The sequence below is a fragment of the Chinchilla lanigera genome, unplaced genomic scaffold, assembly GCF_000276665.1.
Source record: "Chinchilla lanigera isolate Chin_1 unplaced genomic scaffold, ChiLan1.0 scaffold00112, whole genome shotgun sequence".
Lineage (NCBI taxonomy): Eukaryota > Metazoa > Chordata > Mammalia > Rodentia > Chinchillidae > Chinchilla > Chinchilla lanigera.
Window position 1 is genome coordinate 1,462,045 of NW_004955513.1, and position 21,087 is coordinate 1,483,131.

The following is a 21,087-nucleotide window of genomic DNA, read 5'->3' on the forward strand; positions in this document are numbered from 1 at the left end:
GAGCTATGTCCCTGGCCCTCTTGTTGCTTTCTGAAGCAGTTCTTGAAGTCTTTTTTTGTGTCTTTTCCAGTTACTGCTGCCGGCCAGCATCATCCAATGGAAAAGCAGGCCCTCCCTGAAGTCAGAAACCACGAAAGGGAAATGTCTTGAATGAACTCAGGATACTGAGATACTCATAAAAGAGAACTTCCAGAACTGTTTCAGAAAGTGCCAAGAACGAAGGATAAGTGTGTTCAAAGTGACAAGCAGGATTTTGAGGGAGATTCACGGCAATGTGCCTTTTACTGCAATAATTTAGGAAAAAAATTAAGCATTTACTAATTTTTTAATCACACCTTATAGTATGTTCTGGCATTTCCAGTCTACTGTATTTCCAAAACATATTGTCTTTGGTGAATTCATAAAAATACAAGTATCAGTAAAGAGCTTGGGAGGCCATGCTGCTCAGAACAAAGCCAAATCAGAAAGAACAAAAACAGAGGGCATCAGTGACTCAGAATACTTCCTTCCTTCCTTCATGTGATGTTCTTATAACTGAGGCCATGGAAGCTGGTTCTGTTTTAGGAGAGTGGTTTCTTTAGCAGAAGTAGCTGAGCTTTACTTGTGTCTAATGTATCCCTTTGAAAAATGTAAAACATTCACTGCAATGCTATTGGGTGGGGGGTCTGCACACGAACTGACTTAAGGTGACAGTGTCCTCTCTGGTGAACTCTCACATGAGTCTGCAATTTTGTTCAAAAACGAGGTTTCAAAGTACACAATTTTTAACCTACAGAGCTCCAGCAAAGAAGATGCTCCTCGCCATCATATTGGGATTTAATCTCCAGTCAACAGATCCTACCAAATAGGGCCAGAGTTAACTAGAAAGACAATTTTTCTTCCACACATTCCCACAAATAGTCAAGGAGATCTTACCAGAAGCATGGCTGACGTCCCATTGGGTCTGGACAGGTGGATGGACATTTCAGGAAACATCCTGTCGATGCGGCTGATCACATCATCCACATACCTAGTTGGGAAACGCAACAAGCGAGTGAACAGGAGCCCTAGTTGAGGCTTCACTTCCAAGTCTAATTTCTTACCAATGTGATACATTTTAATGAAAGCAAACACTATCATAAGGCTTTTTATGAAAAAACACCACTCCTTTCTTCCTCCCCTTGCCTTCTTAAGCTGACCACTTTTTAGTAATTTCTTACCATATTTACTTCCGTATTCTAAAGTAAGTGTTTTGAATGCTACCACCTAACTTTTGTTTTAAACCACAACCCACTCTCTCCTACAGAAGACCAGAATGTAGCTGTGTCACCTTCCTTTCCCTGGGGCTCCCTGGCACCATTTCCACCCTCTGGCCTTGGCCAGGACAGGTTGTGGCTTCGGGTCTCACCTCTGGGGGCATCAGTCACTGAGTAAACAATTCCCTGGGATAAATTCCTTCTGTCTTAAAACACCCGGAGGGAGTCATTCCTGTTTTACCAGTTGATTCTAATTCAAATTATAGTGTATCACAACTTTTGCTAAAATCAGTACTGTGTTTAGATTCCAAAATCTCTGCTTTAAGTTTTAAAAGCAGAACCACATAGGCCTAGTGACTAATTTGCTTATGTGTTTTCCTCAATGTCTATTTTACTTCAGTTTTTACTTTATTAAGTTTTCTACATAACTATTATTTTATTCCTAAACTCTGACCCTAAAACCTCGCTCACTACAGTGAAGCCTATCAGGCAAGCAACCAGTTCCATTTTCATCCCTCCAAAATGGAGCTCTTTAGGTCCAAACGGAACTTGTATCTCACCAAGACCACTGACATCACACATTTACAGTGTGTCCAGCACACATTAAAGACTTAAAGATCGAAGTGCTCTTCTTGTGCTTCTATACACCACGGGCTATTCTGCGAAAGTGCTCTGTCCTAGCAGGATGAGTTCTCCCCTGGTGGGAGGCCCACTGTGAGCTGCCAGCCCCACAGCATAAACACCTGGGGCTGGCTCAGGTCCCTGGAGAATAAAATCACACTAGCATTTGTGATCCCCATCTGGTCACACTGGACACAAAGGGGATGCAGATTAGTGGAGACGCAAAACTATCTATTAAAGGCTTTGCATTAGATTTTGTATCCACTGGATATGACAAATTAAATTACACATCCATTAACTCAGGGACATGTAATAGCTATTCTCTCTGGGAAGGAATAGATAAGCTCTTCATTTACAACATGAAAAGATTTCACTCCGAAGCCCGTGGTTTGTAAGAGACAGCAGAAAACATAATGCCATTTATCGAAAAGTGAACACTAACATATCCACTACGAAAGTCAGACAATACTGCAGATCAACCCATCAGGTTTTCCTTAGTGAGTGTTAAGTGCAGTTTTCAGGTTGATGCTGCAGAGGGAAGTGGAACAACTCCCGAAAGCCTGGAGGTGACTGAGGGGGGAGCAGAGGGAGCAGAGGTCCTGAGGGTACTGCTTGCTCCGGGGGGACGCAGCGGAGTGAGAACAATACTCTCCCAGGCCACGGCATGACTTCTACAGATCAGTCTGGTACCACAACATGAAGAGAAGGCATCAAGAGAAGAACTTGCTTAGGAAGAGCAAGAGGCAATTCTGTTGGTCTGGAGATGGTCTAGAGAACAATCAATCGTTCTGGGTGCTATGAAACAGACCTAGACATCACACACCATCGCGGGTGGCCTCCCCCTAGAGTCACAGCTTCACTATGTGCAGCCACAGATCTAAGCTTTGACACTCCAACAAAGTGAACAGAGGAAGAAAGGAGGAAATCAGCTCGCTCTTCCACACCATGGATGTCTACTGAAACTGAGGGAGACACTTTACAAAACTTCATGCCACAAGTTTATACCAGGCCACTGAAACATTCTGCATCTATAAACTTCTTTCCTAACTCTATGTGTGTGGTTTAAACCTAGTTTCTTCCAGCTCAGCAGGAAGCAAAAATCTACTGTCAGTGAGTGGAGGTCACTGCTAAGTATATGCTAATGAGAGGGGGTGGGCGATGTACTGCGAACTGATCCTCAATCAATAGCCAGCGTAGCTCCGGACAGTAGAAAGCAAATGAATATGCAGCACTTCAGTGCAAAGGTAACATCATAATTTGCTCTCCCTTGTACCTTTCACCTTGAAGCCTTGCAAACCCACTCTGGAAAACTAGTCTCTTTGGCAGGCTAGGAAAACAGTTCACACAAGAGCCAGAGACCAAGCTCAGCGTGCAGGTTCCCAGAATCCCGCAGCAACGACCCGACTGGAGGGCCAGCACCCTGTGTGGGCACAGCCATGTCTAGATTCCTTATTTATCAGACTTTTGTTCAAAAGGGAAGGTAGTGGAGGAAGAAAAACAGAACCTAGGAAAAACAACTGCAGTTGGCACAGGAAAGCAGAGAGGTCTGGGTGAATCTTTTGTTGTCACTGCTTCCCCGAGCAGTGATCCTAGATAAAACTCGGCAGACTCCAGTCAAAGATTATATTAAGCAAAAGCACATTTTAAGGTGACTTTTTCATTCACATGCTCAACATAAAGGCAATGCAAATTTCTTTGTTACAGGTGACACTAGGTATTTGCCAAAAAGGGAAGGAGAGAAAGGCAGCAGTACCTTTAGCAGAACAGGAGAAAACAATGTCTAGTTTTAAGAAGCAAAAATCAAAACACTTCATTTTTAAAATAGACTCAGCCTTCGAGACAGAAACCAGCACCAGTGACTTGACAGAAATAAGGCATGGAACTGCAAATTAAAAGTCTGGAGGCAGAAGGGGCCTTTCTTTTTGCTGAGGGTGGGGCTGGGAGGGGAGGTGGTCGCTGGCAGCACCTCCAGGCTGCGCTGCTTGCGGGCACAGAGCTCACAGCTCCGAGAGCAGGGCTGAGGACAGGTAGGAACAGTGTGCTCTCCTCCCACACTGCCACCATATGCCACACTCCGCTCTGTGGTAGAATCAAATCACTTTAATTTTTACCTTTGGAATATAGGCAAACAAGCAGTCACACAGCAGTGGTGACTAGTTTACACTTGAGCAGACGCGGCGCGGAAAGACATTAATTTAGTGCCAAATTGAGCAGTGAGTCACAATTTGCACATATCTGTCAACCTGTTAACAGGGTAATAACTTGGAAAGATTGCTGTTCCTATTTACATTACAGGAGCCTTTCGAGAATGGAGAGCCGCCTGCTTCTCCTTCTCAAAGCACTAGGCCCACAAACTGGTTCAATGGCCCAAGAGCCAGGCAGAAACACAAACTTGCAGAAATCACAGGTTCGGGCCAAGGCGTGACTCGGACCTTCAGTGTCTGCAGGCAGAACCTTAACTTTCAAGCAAGCAGGAGCCCTTTTTCCTTGTCCTGCTCCCTACTCATGGTCAGATGCTCAATGTTTCTGATCCCATCTTCTCCAGGCCAAACCAACCCACTCTGGAAGCTTTTAATGGCTTACTGGGACTGAGTTTCCACAACCACAGTGTTTCTGCTTATCGGAAACAGGGACATCATTCTCAGATTCTAACATTATTTCTGGAGCCTATCAGTCTTAATCTTTCTGATACTCTTCAAGAAGCTCAGCTTGCTCCATTACATGGTCATGACGGGAGAATTAAACAACACCAGGACCTCGCAGGTCCCTCACTCAAGATCCCCATGAGTCTAGGACTTGACAGCAGCTCCAAGAGGCAAGCTGCGTCACCTCCCCCAATGTCACCCTACAAGGAGCCCCGTGTCCCGCTGGACGGCCTGGGAGTTTCTGAGTGCTTACCAGTATCTCCTCCACCAGTGGTCTCACTCCATTCAGCCTGGTGCAATGACACACACACGTTCCCTCCAAACTCCAAGGCTTTGAGTAGTGCATGAAGACTACTGAGTTTTCTGGTTCATTTCAACAGTGGTTTTGACTTTGTTTTGGGTCACAGACCCCAGAGAGAAGGTACTGAAAACTAAAATACATGCCTGCACAGTATTTTACATGCAATTTTCTTTAGTGCACAGGTCCTTAAAGCACCCTGTCTAGACCCCTTCCAGAACGGAGGTCTCTGGTGTCCTTTGCTGCTTTCTGAATGCCAAGTCTTTTCCACTGTAGCTACTTCTGTTAGTGGTGAGATCCCTGAGCCCAGCCCAGATGTGCACACAGAGGAAGTGGTAAGGAGGAACAATGGCTCCATCTAATAGCTCTGCCAAGCTTAGAACAGCTCTGTGACCGAGCCCTTAGGTTAGTTTTTACTTGTTTTCGCTTAACAAATAAGAATTGCATGTATTTATTATGTACAACGTGTGTTTTGAAATAGTATACATACATTAAGAACAGCTAAATCAGGCTAATTAACACATGCAGTACCTCATATACATTTTTGCCTGTGGTGAGAACAATTAAAATTACCTTTGCAGTTTTCAAGAACACATTGTTATTAACTGTACTGAACAGTTTCTCCAGCTTATTCTTCTCAACTGGAATTTTGTGTCTTTCAGCCAATACGTCCCCAAATCCCCCATTTCCAGCTCTCAGCAACTACCATGCTACTGTTTCTACGAATTCAACTCTTCTAGACCACATACTAAGTGAGACCATGTGATACTTGTGTTTGTGACTAGCTTACTTCACGTAACACAGTGACCTCCTGCTTCATTCATGCTGCAAATGACAGGATTTCCTTTTGTTTTTAAAAAAGCTAAATAGCTTGCATACATATTTTGTTTTGTTTTGTTTTGTTTCCGGTACCAGGAATCGCACTCATGACCTCGTGCTTGCCAGGCAGGCGCTGTGCCACTGAGCTAAATCCCCAGCCCGTATCATACATATTTTCTTTATTCATTGGTTGGTTAATGAACACTCAGGTTGATTCTATACCGTGACTATTATGAATGATGCTTCCATGAACGTGGGGGTGAGATGTCTCTTCGACAGACGTCATTTCCTATGCATGTACACCCAGCAGTGGACTGCTAAATCATATGGTACTTCTCCTTTTAGTTTCTGAGGAACCTCTACACTGTTTTCCATAATGGCTGTACTAATTTACATTCCCACCATGAGGTTGCAAGCGTTCCCTTTCTCCACATCTTGGCCAATGCTTGTCTTTGCGGCTTGGTATTTAAACAGCTGTCTCTCACCGTTTAACTAAGCCTTCCCACAAGGTGAGGAACTATTACCATGACCTTAGGGGGTCATGTGACTATAGGCTAGCTGCTCTGCCCTCCCAGGTCATGTTCCCCATTCCTTCCAGAGTTGCGCCCTTGGATAGAAAAGGAAAGAACCCCCTGCTTTCCACACCACTGCTGAGGCACACGTCAGAATCACTCTCTAGTTGTCAGAGGGCCGAGAAGACCCTGTAAACAAGCTGCTTCGTTCCTGGGGGGCTTGTCCAGGCGTTTCTCGATGTAACTACTCTCAACCCCCCGCCCTAGCCATTGCTTCTCATGCTGCAAGCTTAAGTTGACAGCACCCCGCTATCAACGCTCCCACTTTGTATGGTTCTTGCAACTGCCCCCACACATTTGTCATTACACAATTTTTGAGAGATTGTTTCTTTAGCATCTAGCTTCCCTACAGGACTATGAGATCAGGTGACTGCTTCTTCCATTGGAATCCCTGCACCCTGCCACAGTGCTGCTCGGTGATCTGCTGAACAAGTGGATGGTATGGCTGAAGACCACCACAGAGACCCATGTTAGGCTGTTATGTGACAAACACACTACAAAATTCTCATTAGCAGGTGAAGATCTGAGGTGTGGGAGAGTTCATTACACTAGCCGTTAAAAGTCACCACCAACAGCAGCCAGAGAGCTCCACAAAACCAACTTCAAAGAAAGCAGACACCCTTTATAGTCCCTCGGCTTAATATGCACCCACAGAATCCCTGCATCTGTTCTACTAGGAGCGCAATGCCTCTCAGAAGCTAGAGTCTTCTAAGGAAGTACACCGCATTAACATGCCACCATTTAAAAATGGTGCTTTTAATGAACTAATTAATTCTGGAAAACAAAAGTACAAAGATGTGTGCTACCAAGCTGGGATTACAATACCAAAATGCTAACAACACCGAATGTGGAAGACATTTCTAAAGATATCGATTTTGTCAAACATGAATTTTCTATCCTACATGTTAAGCTACATGGCAAACTATTTGTTATTAAAGCCTTAAAATAATTTATTGGACAGATGGCTTCGTTCTCTAAAGTCTGACCCTCCTCAAAAGAAAAAAAAAAAAAAACAACACAAGTCTGGCCTCCAGCCAGGGAACTCATGTTAGTGTGATGCTTACAACTCTCGCTGGATTTAAATAGCGTCTACCCCACAGCGTGTAAGACACATGCTGTTCATTTTCCCCACCCCTACACAGTCCAGGAGTCAGAGGTGCCCAGATTCAAGAGCCACCTTTTCAGGGAAAGGCTGAGGCCCAGCAGCCATCACGAAGGGAATCATCTGCGTGATCTGAGAGTGCCTGAAGATCTTCCTCCGCACCTGTCCACAGCGCTGAGGCCGCGAAGCCCTGACAGTGGGTGGGAACAGATGGGAGCTTGTTTAATTACTACTTGCGAAGAAGCCTGACTGAAACTACAACCATCCATCTCATGCTGCTGGAGAGAGAGGCTGGAAACACAGGTCAAATTCGCTCCCATCCGGGATTTGTAAACTGTCTGCATTATTGGAAAGATTCTGGTTATTCTGTCAAGAAAATGAAAAGTACTTTCTACCGTGTGTGTCAGAAAGCAAGCCTGGAGACAGACACTAGCACTCACTCGGGTTTTATGCCCTGTCCTGCCACGCTCCCTCTCCATCCCTGCACAACTGGCTACCCACGCTCTGCCTTGCGCCTTTCAGAGCAAAGACACTCGGGCACTCTCTCTCTTCAGGGAGACGCCACGCCCAGCAGATCGGCTGGAGGAGAGATGCATGGCCTCCTGGGTGGGAAGCAGTGGCGGGCAGGCGGTGGAGAAGGAGGGGAGATCCTCGTTCTCTTTCTCGGATGGGAGAATGTGCTACCCGGACACATCAGAACTACCCAGCTGCTTAAGTGCACAGAGACCCACCACGAGACGTAGGGACCAGCTCCTTGCCTGCCTCCCTCTGTCCGCCACCATGCTCACAGCCATGTTGTGAACCAGAACAGGAGGCAAATACAGCATAAAACACAGACTTCCCCTTGTATCTATTAATAAATATTTACTGAGGGCCTGACACCCTCAACCAATGATCAGCAGTTCCAGAAGTGACTGGAAGGACCAAGCACTGAAAGTGCCTAGGGAGAAGTGGACGCGGTAGCTTTACTTTGCTTGCTCTCACCAACCCTGGGAAATTAGCAAGGTCTGTCTACAACTCCCACTCTGTAAAGGACAAGAAAAAGGTTCAGTGACCTGCCCAGGGTGATGGCACTCGCCCAAGTGCACCCCGAGTCCTCAGGACCCCCTACTCCAGGGTCTCCCCACCACAGTGCTCTCATTATTAGCGAGGATTCCACGGAAACAGATTTAACTTTTGCCTTTCTCCAGACTTCCTGTAAAACACTGGGGAAGTTTTTAGTGTGGTAGTAACACAATGAAATCAACTGATAATCCCCCTTTTTCCAGTCCCTCTGGGACTGTCCATCCAGGGCCTGAGTGAGCCAGGACTGGATGCTTCTAGGACTCACTGTCCTCTTTCGGCGCATTTGCTCACAGGCTACTTTCCTTCCAGCAAAAGGAACAGCACAATTATGGCCAGGTTCCTTCCATTCTCCTGCTGGGCTTTTGATTTTGTGATTCTCACTTTGCGTGCATAGTTGGTAGGCAACAGGAAGGCACAAAACAGTGAGTATTTTATGGCATTTTATTTTGTATGAATAACTAAAAGGCACATGTTTTTGTAAAGTCCTGTTCTCACATTACAAATTCATGCAGCTATCTTGGGGGTCCCAGTTTTCCCCAACACAACCATCACGTATGAAGATAGGGAAAGAGCTGTACTTTCATTCTCTTCAAGTCCGCACATGCTTCAGATAGAGGAAAAACTCCCAATGCCAGAACGACCCATTTTGGACGTTCCCGTAAGGAAAAGTGTGGGAACAACAATGGCTATGAAGTCAGCCACCTGGGTGGGACGCGGTGAGATGACACTCAGGGCTCAGCCAGGGCGGTCTGTGGAGGACAGTTCACGCAGGAGGAGGCCGCCCTGGTTCCTGGCACAAACCCTTAACGCATGCCTTCCCAACCAGCAGACCCCATCCGGTCCCCAGGCCCCCGGGGACTGGTGGAGTGTGCGGGCTGGCCTGCTCCCGGGTGCCTTCTCGGCAGTGTGCAGAGGCAGTGACCCTGCACACACACAATGAGACCTTTCCCCACGTTTGTACATTACTTGTTTGTAATGTCAGGAAGAAGGTATGTGGCAGCTTTCACAAAGAGAAAGGATCATAGTCCCTAACATAATCTGTTCTGGTCACAGCAATACACTAAGCAAGGCATTCTGGCCGTCCATACATTTCAGGAGATGCAAAGCCCCTCCCGGGATGAGCACATTGTCTTACAACAGTAATTTCATTTTATTTCTCTCATCAGACAAGCATCCTCCTTGAGGGGAGCGCGCAGGCCTCCACCTCCAGCCCTGCCATGACACTGCACATGCTACACACTCAACAAATGTGGGGAACCAGCGATTTAAGCAGAATGGATTAAGGCAAAGTAAAGAGCAGAGTAAAGACAGCCCATGTTGTAACTGTTCCTCCCATAACAAGTACAAAGTTCTAAAGCAGAAAATGTCATCCACCGGGGCCTGTGGACACAGCAAGGTCCCCTCTTCTTCCTGACAGTACGAAAGCAGGGCGGTCAGTTCCGAGGCAGATCAAGATGGTGCTGACAGAAAGCAACTCAGACAAACACAGATGCCCTGACAGTCACCTGGCCGCAGCTTCAGACTCCTCCTAAGCCTGGCCCTTCATGTCTCTAAGGCCCAAAGGAAACCACTGGGCACGTCACCTGTCCTTCATAGTTCACATCATGACCTGTCGCACGCCCTGGGGACCGAACACTCAGTGTGCACTAGAACTCCTGAGAGGAGGTCCAGCCTGCCTCGGCCCTGCCGCCAGCTCCAAGCACATGGTGGGCTATCCATAGCCAGGTGATCGGTGAGTCTGCCCGTGGACTCCTTAAAATTATACACAGCGTAACAGAATCTGAGGCTTGCGTTGAGGACTCACAGGGACCTGATGCCCAACTCTTCTTTGGCCTGCCATTGGACAGTGAATTTAACCTCTCTTGCTTTGGCTTCCTGGTTGTGGAGAAAGCCCCCAACAGTGTTGCCTTCGTCTTCACAGTCAGAATTAGAAGAGTGCAGCGCATAGGGCACTACACTCAGAATGTGCCCTTAACACTAACAGCGGTTCCTTCTGCATGTACACATACTGCTTGTTTTCTGCAGAGGTTAGGAACTTCTGCTTGAGCAGACAAGAATACGAAGCGTCAGTAGGTCAATCACAGTGCCAAAAACTGCTTGAAGAATGCTTGTGGGAAGTAGGATTCCCACTCAGTTTTTGCACATTACTACGTTTCTGTTAGAAAGGAGAATCCTTTTCATTATTTTCACAAGAAGGTTGATAGGAAGGAGGGAAGATCACTCGGAATGGAGATGGCTGGACAGGCAGATCCGGCCTCTGGACAGCACCTGCACAGTGCCTCGTGCTGCCCCCGGTCCATCCTGCCCTTGCTCGGGAGCTGGCCACACGGAGGCGAAGGCAGGCAGGGGCTGGGAGGACAGGCAAGCAGCAGCAAGGGCTGGCTGTGAGCACGCACCGTGGCAGCACTGGAAGGGCAGGCCTGCAGCGCTGCAAAGCTGCTGCATCCCACCCATGTCCAGCAGGGCTGGCAGCGGCACAGGAAAACGCGCAGAAGGACCACAGACGCAGCTGCCGAGATCAGCTGTGGGAGGGCAGCAGTAGCTGCAGTTATGGTCTGTGTCTCTCCAACCACAACCCTACCCAACCACATGCCCGGCTTCTGGTGCTGGCCACAGCAAGGCACTGACAGGTCCCAAAGCAGGAGGAAGAGGAATGGGCTCCCTCTGAGCTCAGTGCTCAGTTCTCTCTCCCTGGGGAAGGGTGGTGAAGGTTCCACCTCAGCAAGCACAACATGTGCCACTGAAACCAGCACGGATGGCTCGTACCAGGGTGAGAGAATTCAGTGACTGGGGAAATAATACGTTAACAAACATAGTTGTGCTATATTTTTTTCTTTTTTGGGGGGGAGGGGGTTTGAGACAGGGTCTCACTATGTAATTTAGGCTGACCTTGAACTCATGGCAATCCTTCTGCCTCAGCCTCCCAAGTGCTGGGATTACTGGCATGCACCACCATGCCCGGCTAGTATGAGTATTCTCTATTGGTAGTGAAACAAAATTTTATATACAGTCTGCTTACCTATTTGAACAGCATTCATGTCCTAAATTTCCGCCCCCACTCCGGTACCAGGAATCAAACTCACGACCTCATGCTTGTCAGGCAGGTGCTGTGCTGCTGAGCTAAATCCCCTGCCCCTAATATCATAAATTTTTTCCTGGAGTGTTTTAACTGTGGATGTGGTTGGTTTTGAAATTCATGTCACTGAAACCAAAGAATGGAATCACATTGAAAGGCTGGCTTTTCTTTCTTATTTCCCTCTTTGTCCTCCTCTTCCGAATCTTCTTTTTTGTCAGGGCTACACTGAGCCCAGGGCCTCTGTGCATGCTAAGCACTTGCTCTACTACTGAGCTACAGTCCCAATTCTCCTTCCCTGCCTTTCTTCAGTGCTGAGAATTGAGTCCAGGGCATTGAACATGGTAGGCACACGCTCTACCGAGTTATAATCCAGCCCTTAAAACTTCTGCTCCATCCCTTTTTTTTATCTGATTTAGAGAGAGGTGGGGTCTATGTTGTTTATGTTGGGCCTGAACTCCTGGATTCCAGCAATCCTCCTGCCTCAGCCTCCCCTTCTTAGCATCTTTGCATCTCCAAGCTGTAAATACAAAATATTCCCTCCCAGGCCACTGTCAAGTGATAATTTGTTTTCCCCTCTAACTTAACTGCCCAATTCACATTTGCCCAGGACTAACAACATTCAAAGCGTGACATGCACAAATAGTGTGTGGTTTTAGGTGACACTTTTCATTTCAAGGTATGTGTATATATGTACGTGTATATAAGCAGCAAATAAAACTCATGACCTCATAAATATCACTGCGCAGTTATGCAAGTAGAGAGGCTTAGTTTTATTTGAAAAAAATATTATGCAAATAATAGAACAGCTAACGAAAGGTTACAACAAAAATATGACAGGTAGCTTGTCAATGGGTTTAGGAAGACCTTTTTAAAGTAAAGCAGGGGCCGGGGATGTAGCTCAGCCTCAGCGGCACAGCACCTGCCTGGCAAGCGTGAGCTCATGTTTGATTACTGGTACCAAAAAAAAAAAAAAAGCAAGTAATTAAACTACTTATTTTCAAAAGACTTTTGCCTGTACTTGTAAATGGTATTTTTGTTCCTTCTAAACAAATCTTCACTTTTACACCTTTTAAAAAAAAGAGTCTACTGCTCGACTTGGAAGGGTTGGAGGAGGAGAAACGGAAGCACGCGCGGGGGTGGGTGGTCAGGTCAGCAGCACCGCAGTGATCAATGGAGCAGCGGACCGCACAGGAGCTCGTTTAATACTGAATCCAGTGGCTCGGCATTGTCTGCAGTGTGAGTCACTACTGCTCCAAAACTCCTTGCCACTTTCAAAGGAACCAAAAAATGATGCCAGGATGTATTCTCTCAGTGCAGCCAAATCTGGGGTCCTACCTGAGGGCTGGAAAACCAGCCTGGCAGCACCCTAAACTCTGAGAGGGCGCCCTCTTCAGGTCGAAGGTGGCCTCACCAAACCCTAAGTGGACATCGCTTACCATGGCTGGGTAAGCTCAGGAATCTTGAGGCAGTCTTTCCAGGCCTCCTTCAAACTGTTATATTGTGTATCAGAGAAGAAGTGAGAGCAACTAGTCTGACCCTCGGCTGATGCACAACACCGCTGCCCCTCTGAGCCTCACCTCCTCGTTCCCAAGGAACCCCACTCCAGTGAGACTCCTGCCCAGGCAGAGGGAGAGGCTCTGGGGATCAAAGCAAGGAAGGCCACAAGGAAGACTAAAAAGAAAAAAGCCTGGTACGGTGAATTTATGCACGAGGTAAAACAACCCTGAACGTGCATGCCTACGACATTAGCACACCTCTCTCAGTAACTCACAGCCCAAGTAGACACATTCGGTAAAAATACAGAAGGCGCCATCGGTTTAACCTCAACGACACATTCCCACATCCCATTCAGAACACACACTCGCAAGGGCACATGGAATGTTCACCCAGACAGACCATAAGCGGGGCTTAAGACAAACCTCAGAATCATGCAAAATCCTTCTCTGACCAGAAGGGAAGGTAAAAATCAGTAACAAAAATGTATTAGGAATCCTCTCCCCCAGATATGTGGAATCTTAACAACATATCTTCTCCATATAACTTACGAGTCAAAAAGAAACCATAAGGGAAATTAGAAAATATCTTGAACTAAATGATAATGAGACTATATCAAAATTTGTGAGATGCAAGTAAAGCCCTGGGTAAGAAAGGAATTTATAGTTTAAAAAAGTTTACAGAAAAAAAAAAAACAAAAAACCCTTAGACCAAATATATAAGCTTCCATTTTAAGAAAAAAAAAAAAAAAAAAGAGTAAACTCAAGAAGACAATAATGTATGTAAACAAATGAAACAAAAAAGGGATACAAAGAGAAAGTTATTGAAACCAAGACCATGTAATTGAAGTTATAAAAGTGAGAAATCACTGGCTAGACTGAACAAGGGAGGTAAAAAACAACTTACTAATATCAGGGATGAATGAATCAGGTTCTAGAGACATTACGAGGATAATATGAAAAACTGTATGTTAATAAACTTGACAACTTAGATGAACTGGACACCTCTGAATGATGGGAATTACACAACTGATATACTAAGAAATAAAAATCCAAAGAATCTGTTTATTTTTTTAAAAAGTGACTTATCAAAAACTCCCCATAAATAAAACCCCATGCCCACATGGATTTATTAGTTAACTCTATCAAACACTTAGGGAAGCAGTAACACCAATCTTACGGAAATTTAGAAAACAGAAGATAACAAAACATTTCAGTTTTTAATGGGGCAAACATCACCCTGCTATTAAAATATACAATATAAAATTCCTTAATGAAATATTAGCAAACAGCACCCAGTAATATATTCAGAATATAACATACCATGTGGCGGGGGCTGTAGCTCCACTCTAGGATGCTTGTCTAGCATATACAAGGCCCTATGTTCGATTCCTAGCAATGCAAAAGCAAAACCAAAAAACAACAAAGAACCATGCTGTGGTACACTAGCCAGTAGAACATCGATCAGCCTTTCAAAGCAAGGCAGCTCTGACACAGGCTAGACCATGGATGAACTCCGAGGACAGGAAGCTAAGTGGAATGAAAGTGCTACACAGACTTCACCTGTATGCGGTACTTGCAGGAGGCAAATTTACAGAGAGAGAAGAGGAGGAGAGCGGAATAGGAAATGACAGCTTCATGGGTGTGTGCAGTTTCCACCCTGCAAGGTGAAGAGTTCTGCAGACAGAAGGCGGTGGGGTACACAACAATATGAATGCGCTCCACGCCCCTGGTCCCCACGCTGTAAATCACAGGGGCACCTCGATGGCGTAAAAACCTTCTGACAAACCCTAGAGCCCAGAGCACATGTTGAATCCTGAATTCTTTGCAGTCCTCTGCATCTGTAATGGTTTCTGGTAAATGTTGCTGACAAGACAGAGCCAGGACAGAGCCCTCTGAGGCTTCAGGCGTTGAGAACCCCACTTTCCACTCTCCAGGCTGCTTCAGTGATAGGATGGACGGTGACCTCCACGGCAGCTTGGGAGCAGCCAGGGTGTCAGTGTGCTCAGGCTTGACACCACTGCTCTGCCCACTTGAGCTGCTGAGGGCTGGTGAGGTGTAGGTTCTGCTCGCCAAGCAATGCCCGCAACAGAATGTCAGCAGGACCCTCACTCTGTGAAGCCCTTGTGGCCTTTGGATCTGCCCACGTGGACTCCGCAGAGCTCCGCATGCATCTGCACCCAGACGACATTTGCTGATGTGTTTAGACCTATATGTTACTACTTGTGCGAGATCTTTTTCTCAAAGCAGTATCAGAATGAAAATTCTCTTCATGTTGAAAGGAAGCAACAAATAAATCAGGGAGACAGTACTGTAGATCATGTGGTCAGGTGTCCAGCTCCCTGGGTCTAATCTCTAGCTCTACCACATGAGGCAAGGGCCTGAGAGTCCCCTTGCACAGCAGAATAAGAACAGCAGCAGGGTCTTTCAGAGGCTGGTTTTGAAGATTAAATAGATAATGCAAGGAACTTACAACATTTTCTAGTATCTTGCGCATCTGTGCACGCATACATACACACACATACAGACAAAGACGGAGAATTGGTATGTGGTAAATTAGTGCATTAATGTCTAATTAATGCACCCAAGTGGGGTCCTTCTACCCCCACATCCTCTACCACCTCACCTGAACCACAGCACGCAAGCCAGTGCATTTTGCCAAGGAAATCCAGGTGTCACTGTGGGGAGATCCAGGTTCCATCCTGGTTCTCCGTGCACAACGCCATGGTACGCAAGTCATCCTGCCCTCCGGGCTCTCACCTCCTCTCCTCTGGACTGGATAGTCGCTAAGGGTCCTTTTAGCTCTAGTAAGTGAAGCACACGTTTCCTAAGAAGCAATTATACAATTCTAAAGACTGTCTACCCTTGCAGAGTCCATATGGTAGTTATTCTAGAAAATTCAATTAATCATAATTCCTTCCTTCACCTTTGGGAACTTGATGGATCTTGGTGAAATCTACTGGTATTTGTAACAGCAGAATTATTCCAAGTACAGTTCTGGCATAGGATGTACTGCCTCTGCCACTATTGGGGGCAGTTAGGGAGTACATCCCTGGGAACTTCTGAAGAAGCTTGTAACTAGAAAGAACTAGGTCAAACAAATCTGAGCACTCAAGGTGAACATCTTAACAAGAACTCCAGGAGACAGAATTTTTGCAATCAAGGAAATTTCCAGGAAAGACTTTGCCCACTGGAGCTCACAAATGAATATGTACTGTAGTTGAGTGAGCTGTTCTGAGGACCTGTGTCATCAGAATACACACCCAATACCATTCATTGAGGGACCTCAGAATAGAACTGATAAATACAATTATTTAACTAAATGCCAATATCTTGAGAGATGGAAGCCAGGAGTTGAAGCATCCAGGTCCCTAACTTCTTACATTTCAGACACCCGCTCTTATAAATAGAAGATCTGCTAAGTTAACAGATGCAGCCTTGTGCGGCTCAGTTGTGTCACATCAATCATCCCATCAGTCACCCTGAGCATCACCATATGCACCTGTTCCGTGAAGGCTGCAGCCGAGCTCTGACCTGTGAAGTGCAGTGCGTACACCCAAGATCCTCCAGTGGGCACAGCAGACTGCTCAAGGGTCTGACACAGCACACGTGAAGGAGAGTCACTCTCCTCTCCGATCCACAGTCGTCCTGACAAGGATTGCAGTGACTCACGCTGTGCATGAGTCAACAAGGCAATGGTGTTCACAGCAACTGCTCGGAGCTGTGTTAACGCGGACAATCTCAGGTAAAATGAGAGATAATCACTCCATGTTGGAAAAACAGCAGCAGTGGTGAGGTGACTAATTAATAAAGAGATGACAAATTGTGTGGTCTGTGCAGAAGAGGAGCTGAAGCAGAAATCTTTTAAGAAAGCAGGTATAAGAGCCTTTACATGCAGGCCAGCGAGACTGCCTACCACAAGGATGGGAGAGGGCAGGGCTACTCCGAAAACATGCAAATGTGAGGCACCGAGGGAAGACGGATCAATTCTTCTCGGTCGATGAGAATAATAAGAGACAGTGACAGGGAACGTGGAGGTTAAATGTTACTCACAACTTTACCATTGGAAGGATGCTGGAGTAGAGGCTGCCAGGAGCAGTGAGGGAATGACCGCCTGCAGAGGCATTCCGGGTTAAGACTCAACACCTGCCTAATTAGGAACAGAAGCATTCCTGCCATAGTTCAGGGTATAGGGGAAATGTGCCACCAGAGAGGTCTCTCTCCATCTAAACGGATACGAAAGCAAGGAGGTCAGACTCGTGCTTATCAACATTTTTAACCCTCTAGAATAAATGAGGGTTTGCCCACTGGGCCGAACTCTCGACACGTAGACCACCACATGCCTGTTAAACGGCCTGCACCAGCGACAGCGGGCAGGAAGTCAACACAATGGCGACCTGTTTCAGAGAACAGAAGCACAAAGCTGTCTGGGCGATGGCTCTGAGGAATGCACATCACAACCATAAACCATATTTCTTCCCTGCCTGAACCGCTCCCTGATAGTTTTCAGCCTTAATTTGGCCTTAATTCAAAGGTTTCTTTCTTTGTTGAGTTCAAAATAGACAGCATATTACTTGTCATTAAACAATGCAAAGCATTTACACTTGATTAGCATGACTCAGAAACTTTTCATCATTTTCACCAAGGTTCTAACAGCCTGCTGACAGCTCTGGGAAACAGGGTGTCTTCCAGATTTCCACTGTAAATAATGATCGACCACTGGCCTCTGTGTTTCAAGGCCTAATGAAGGCAGCGGGGTACATGACAGAACTTTTGCTTTCATTAGGCAGCCACGGACTCCTGCACTGGGAAGCTCTGTGCTCTGCAGTCCTTTCCCACCCAAGACAGCAGAGCCCGTGTGCGTCCAGTGAGACCCCAAGCATGCTCAGGCTAAAGAGCCTTCTGCTCTCTTCTCTGAAAGATGTCAACATGTGGTATGCCACTTCCAGCACTGTTTTCTCCGTGAAACGAGAAGCATGTTTGGAAATACATTCCAAGAGCTGACAGATTCAAGAATTATAATAATAGTCTCCAAAGAAATCATATCATTCTAGAGCTGGAAGGCAAAAGAAAGAATACAGAGCCCAAACTCCTTCCTCCATGGAGAGGCTTGGTGACTGTGGAGAGCCTTCTAGCTGGCTGGAGGCAAGGCGGGGATCAGAACCCAAACTCTTCTAAAAAGACTTCCCCATACACCAGCCCAAGATATAAACCTTTACAATGTGGCTACCAATACCCATTTACGTGGATAAACTCAACAGACAGATTCAAGAGCCTCTTATCGCTACATGTAAAGAAGTTTCTATTATAACTTTTCTACTTTGCTTTCCCAACAACAAATTCTCATGATAGTTTAGATGTCACTGCAATTACACCACAAGGTTTTGAGAAATCTTGATCTATTTTCAAGCATATCCTCTGGAGAAATAGTGAGTTTGTGCCTAAAATCTATGCTTGGACATGCTCAAATCAATCCAGGTAGACTGCTAGTCCATGCTCAATAATATTTGCTTTGGGATTTTCTGGAGAAGTTCTGGAATAAAACAGTAATGCCGTTAAATGCCTTTTTTCTAAAGACCCTCAGCATTCTTTTCTTCAATGAAGAGGAACAGCAGGATGAAGTTCAGAGCAAGGCAGTTTCACTCTGTCAGGATTTCAAGTAACCAGCTAATGGTTTTCATTCTGCAGATGTGGATGACATTTCAGCATTGATCTGAACATAGTTGATTCATCTATTTTGGTTTCCAATAAAGTTTCCAATCCAAAAATAAAACTTCAAAAAGCAGAACATATATTTCTAAAACGTGTGTCGAAATGACCAGTAAAATACTGGAACATAATGTTCAACTAAACCATTTCCAAGCTGTACATCATTTTCTGTTTGGGTCTTACCCAACTGTTCCAAAGTTCATTTTTACAGTGTTCAGGGATAACAGCAATCGCATCATTCACAGGAACCATGGCCAGTCAATTTTTACAGAGAGTAAATGGAATTCTTCCAAATAGATTAAGTTTTAGTGTTGAGAACAAAGACCCCCTGAGGTTACTACTTCTGAAACAAAATGGCCAGAAATTAAGTTCAGATCATTTCAAGGGATCTTTTTCATGTGTGACTGGCTGAAAATGGGAGGCCTACTATCTTAAACATGAAACTGTTTAAAGCCCACAGGAGCAGCAAGCAGAAAAAGATGCTTGCATCGTGGCAGAAGCATTTATGATACCAATGGCTGTTAGGAGCAGGACTCAATCCCCATTGCCTCGCTTCCTCTGTCCACCTCGGCTGGAGAACATACACTTTCTCATTAGCAGGATGTTCAGATTCTTCCTGCCCAGCTCTCTGGGTGCCCGCATGTAATTTTATCTATCCTAACGAGTATCTTTTTAAAATGAAGACAGAATCCCATTTATTTCTAACAAGAAAACAATTTAATTTTTTGCTAATGTTGTGAGCACCAACTTGAGCCCCTGTGCTTTATATTTATAGGCTTCCCCTGTCTCCTCTCTTGTTATATAAGCAGTGGCTCCTGGCTGTTGTTAGTATGCGTGCTGCATGTTTCCAAACGGGTTACCCTGACAACCCAGGGAAAACGGGCTTTGTGAGAGGGTCTTTGACAGTCTGGAAAACTGACAACAGCAATTTCAGTTAGGGCTGCTATCATATTTCTTGGTTCTTGACTTTGTTCCAATTTGTTATGGGGGTCAAAAAATGGATAGAAAGTAAGGAAGCATGCCTTTTATGAAGTGGAACACCCGCAGCATACTTCTGAGCTGAAGTGAGGGACAAGGGAGGGGCAGTGTAGGTGCTGAACGGGTTACAACGTGGGCTCTGGTGACCTTGAGCAGAGTGACTTGCTCAGCCTTGGTTTTCTCATCTATAAATTGGAGACTAGAACTGTGCTTAGCTGACAGTTACTACTCCATGTGCAGCAGGATCCAGATGTGTCTGTGCATCTGTCGACCACACCTTCAGCACTAAGATGGTCAATGGTAATTTCATCCACAAGGGCAAATCATCACTGTGGCTATGCATCAAACAGGACCACAAATTCAAAAGCTCGAGTCTTTCAATGACACAAGAACAAGAGGAGGAGGTGGGCACAGTAGTATGCATGTGTGGTACTGATACCTAGCTCCCACTCAACTCTCTTATTTAAACCTTGAATCAAGGACGTACAGTTCTTATAAGATGGTGGTCTGTTTAGAAAGTGGAAAGCATAATGTTCAAGCACAAGGGATCAAACTGGTCCGCTTTGATGGAGTCCTTTTCGATACAAGGACACATTACCCATATTCAAGCTTTCCCATGGCACTATGCTAATGCATGTTCAATGTTACATCTAAAATCCCACAACCCTTCGAGCAATTCCATACCCAGTTCTTATTTTAAACTCTTGTTTACATGTCTACATCTTTTTCAACAAAGGTTTCCAAAGAGTGGAAGTATACAAACTTACTCATATCAAGTATGCATTCTGACTTCTGTTTATTTGGCTGTAGCATCTGCAGCATTTTTACTTAAGTCAAAAAGGTTTGGGAAGGTGAAAAAGTTCAGATCCCTTAATCTTTTCTTCTGAAAATAAATTATTCATGAAGCTCTCTCCCTCATTCCCAAATGGCTGGGTTTAAACAATTGCTTAAAGTGCTGTTTTTAACTGAAGAACACATTATTCATAAAGCGTCCAGCCCAGGAAACACTTAGTTGCTAACTGGTCATTTTCATCTGATCAATGGCTGCATGGTGTTGAAACGCACCACAGTGGACTCAGGGCCAGTGGCATTAAGTGCCTCCTTTCTCATAAACAAAGTGTGTTAGTTAATGGTCATTTTATGGTCCACATATTACCCTGAAATCTATTAGAGTGTGGCTTAGCCAACCTGATCTGAGACGATTTGGGTACTAAGCACAGCCAGAACCTTCCTGTAACAGGTTAATGGATCAATTTATTTATTTCAAATTTGTTCTTTTCAAGTTGAAAAACCACTAAAGACTTTCCAAGCACTCCGCTCAATAACCACAAGGCTAGCCAGTGCTGCTGACCTGCTGCTGATGGTCCCTGCAGGTCACCAATGGCTCCTGTGGTAGAGCTGGTGGCAGTGCTGCTGGCATATTATATGCATTGTTACTTAACCATGCTGAGAAGAAAATGCTATTATTCCTTTT

The 21,087-nt window shown here is 45.4% G+C and overlaps 1 protein-coding gene across 1 annotated transcript in view; it reads right to left on the minus strand.

The window, feature by feature from the left end:
* Nucleotides 1-263: 263 nt before the first annotated feature.
* LOC102025827 (mediator of RNA polymerase II transcription subunit 27) overlaps nucleotides 264-21,087 on the minus strand; it is a 120,587-nt gene continuing 99,763 nt past the window's right edge. Inside the window, exon 4 of the mRNA XM_013506710.1 lies at nucleotides 264-1,009. Within this exon, the coding sequence (XP_013362164.1) occupies nucleotides 901-1,009 (109 nt within the window). The 3' untranslated portion in view covers nucleotides 264-900. The remainder of the gene's footprint in view (nucleotides 1,010-21,087) is intronic.